Source organism: Monopterus albus, unplaced genomic scaffold (assembly GCF_001952655.1).
Source record: "Monopterus albus unplaced genomic scaffold, M_albus_1.0 scaffold56.1, whole genome shotgun sequence".
Taxonomy (NCBI): domain Eukaryota; kingdom Metazoa; phylum Chordata; class Actinopteri; order Synbranchiformes; family Synbranchidae; genus Monopterus; species Monopterus albus.
Window position 1 is genome coordinate 38,119 of NW_018127936.1, and position 1,726 is coordinate 39,844.

General features: G+C 37.9%; 1 protein-coding gene across 1 annotated transcript in view; it reads right to left on the reverse strand.

The window, feature by feature from the left end:
• Positions 1-1,720, reverse strand: part of smarcad1a (SNF2 related chromatin remodeling ATPase with DExD box 1a) — a 16,652-nt gene extending 14,932 nt beyond the window's left edge. The window contains exons 1-3 of the mRNA XM_020602464.1: positions 1,545-1,720; positions 579-717; positions 358-478 (exon numbers count right to left, since the gene is read on the reverse strand). Coding sequence (XP_020458120.1) covers positions 358-478; positions 579-717; positions 1,545-1,659 — 375 coding nt within the window. The 5' untranslated portion in view covers positions 1,660-1,720. The remainder of the gene's footprint in view (positions 1-357; positions 479-578; positions 718-1,544) is intronic.
• Positions 1,721-1,726: the final 6 nt, after the last annotated feature.

The window sequence follows — 1,726 nt, forward strand, 5'->3', positions numbered from 1 at the left end:
TTCTAAGTTAGAACTTCTAACTTCATACTTTTTATTTACTCACACTGACTGTTCTAAAAATTTTTTTTTTTGAGTGCAATAAGAAAAGCCTAGTATTTTGAATTTTATTTTGATGTTATTCTAAGATTTTCTATTAAAATAAAGTCAGTAATGACATTTTTTGCGTTCTCTTTTTATCTGAAAAACTATCCAAAAGTATCGAAATACATTTTGGTACCGGTACCGGTACCAAAATGTTGGTATCGTGACAACACTAGTTTGAAACAAGTAACACTGCAGTACAGATCCTGAAATTGGCCTTGGTGTGTCCTTGGAATTAAACTAGTATTGCAAAGCCTCTACTTTATCTCGTCTCACCTCCAGTAGCTCAGTCCTTGACAAATGGGGAAATAGCTCCAGTAGTTTGCTCATTTTTTCCTCCAATTCATTGTCCCCATCATCTGTATGATCCGATATCATGTGTTTGGATAATTTGCCACTGGGATTCCCATAGAAGGAAGACAATGAGACTGTAAGCCAGAATGAATCAGCTAGAATATAAAAAAACTGAAAATGTGATCATTTTAGCTGTCACTTACATGGCGTTTCTGGTTGACGATATTTTGGTCTTTGTTTCAGAGAGTACCTCATCTTCCTCTGAGTCAACAGTAAGGACATCCTCAAAAACCACTCCTCGGGCATGGGACTTTGATGGAGCTGTGACAGGTTTCATCTGAGCTGGAAAGTATAAAAGCAAGGTGGAGGAAGCCTCTGCAAATTACATGATACAAAATGAGGATCCACTTCATAAATTGTTGCTGCTAATATGTTTTTATGGTAAATGTCAATGTTAACAATACAAGAGTGTTTCACCATGATGATAAACAGATACTGTGAACTTTAGGGTCAGCTATCCGACAATTTTAATTTTTACACTGCAAATGAGGTGATAACAGCAAGAGGCAGGACACCTGAGAACAACAGTCATGCTTTTAACAACTTGAAAATAACAACAAAACCGCCTAATTAGATTACTCAGTCCTTTTATTGGCAGACCATCTAACCTCCATGAAACACCCCTGAAGATAGAAATTAAAGATGGAAAATACATAAAGGACCCAGACCAGAAACCTTGGTGGGCTTAGGAATCATGGATCTACCTGCTTGTTCTACAGGTGAGTGATCAATTACCATCTGGGATCTCATCATAGTACTGTTATCCACATTAAGTGGAATCTTATTCTGGTTTTACAGTATGAAGGGTGGAGAAAAATTGTCTCAAAGCTCAAACAGCCATTTTGAAAATACCTTCACATTATGGTACTGGCACTTTGCCTTCGATGTACTGAGGCATTTACAGTTGTTGTCCAGCTATACCGCAGACAAATAAACCCATAGTAATAAGTATTGTTTAGTAATAATATGACAAACTATGGCATCTGCCCCGGTGTTGTTATAATATAAAATCATTCTGACCTGCAGCGAAAGATGGCATGTTAATAAATAGCCATGTGACTTAACTACTGCTAACAATAGCATAGCTAGCTGCAACATCTGCTAATTACCTGGCTTGTTCTCCTTCTCAGATTCTGGACTTTTGGACCCGTTATTCAGGTTTTTGCTCGTTGCCGTTCCTGCCTTCTTCTCGAAACGAAAACGGTCTAAATTGAACTGACTCATGTTAACAGTCTATTTCGTACCTGAAGCCGGGAGCCCTTTGTCTCTTTCTAGTCAGCAGTAGTTTCTC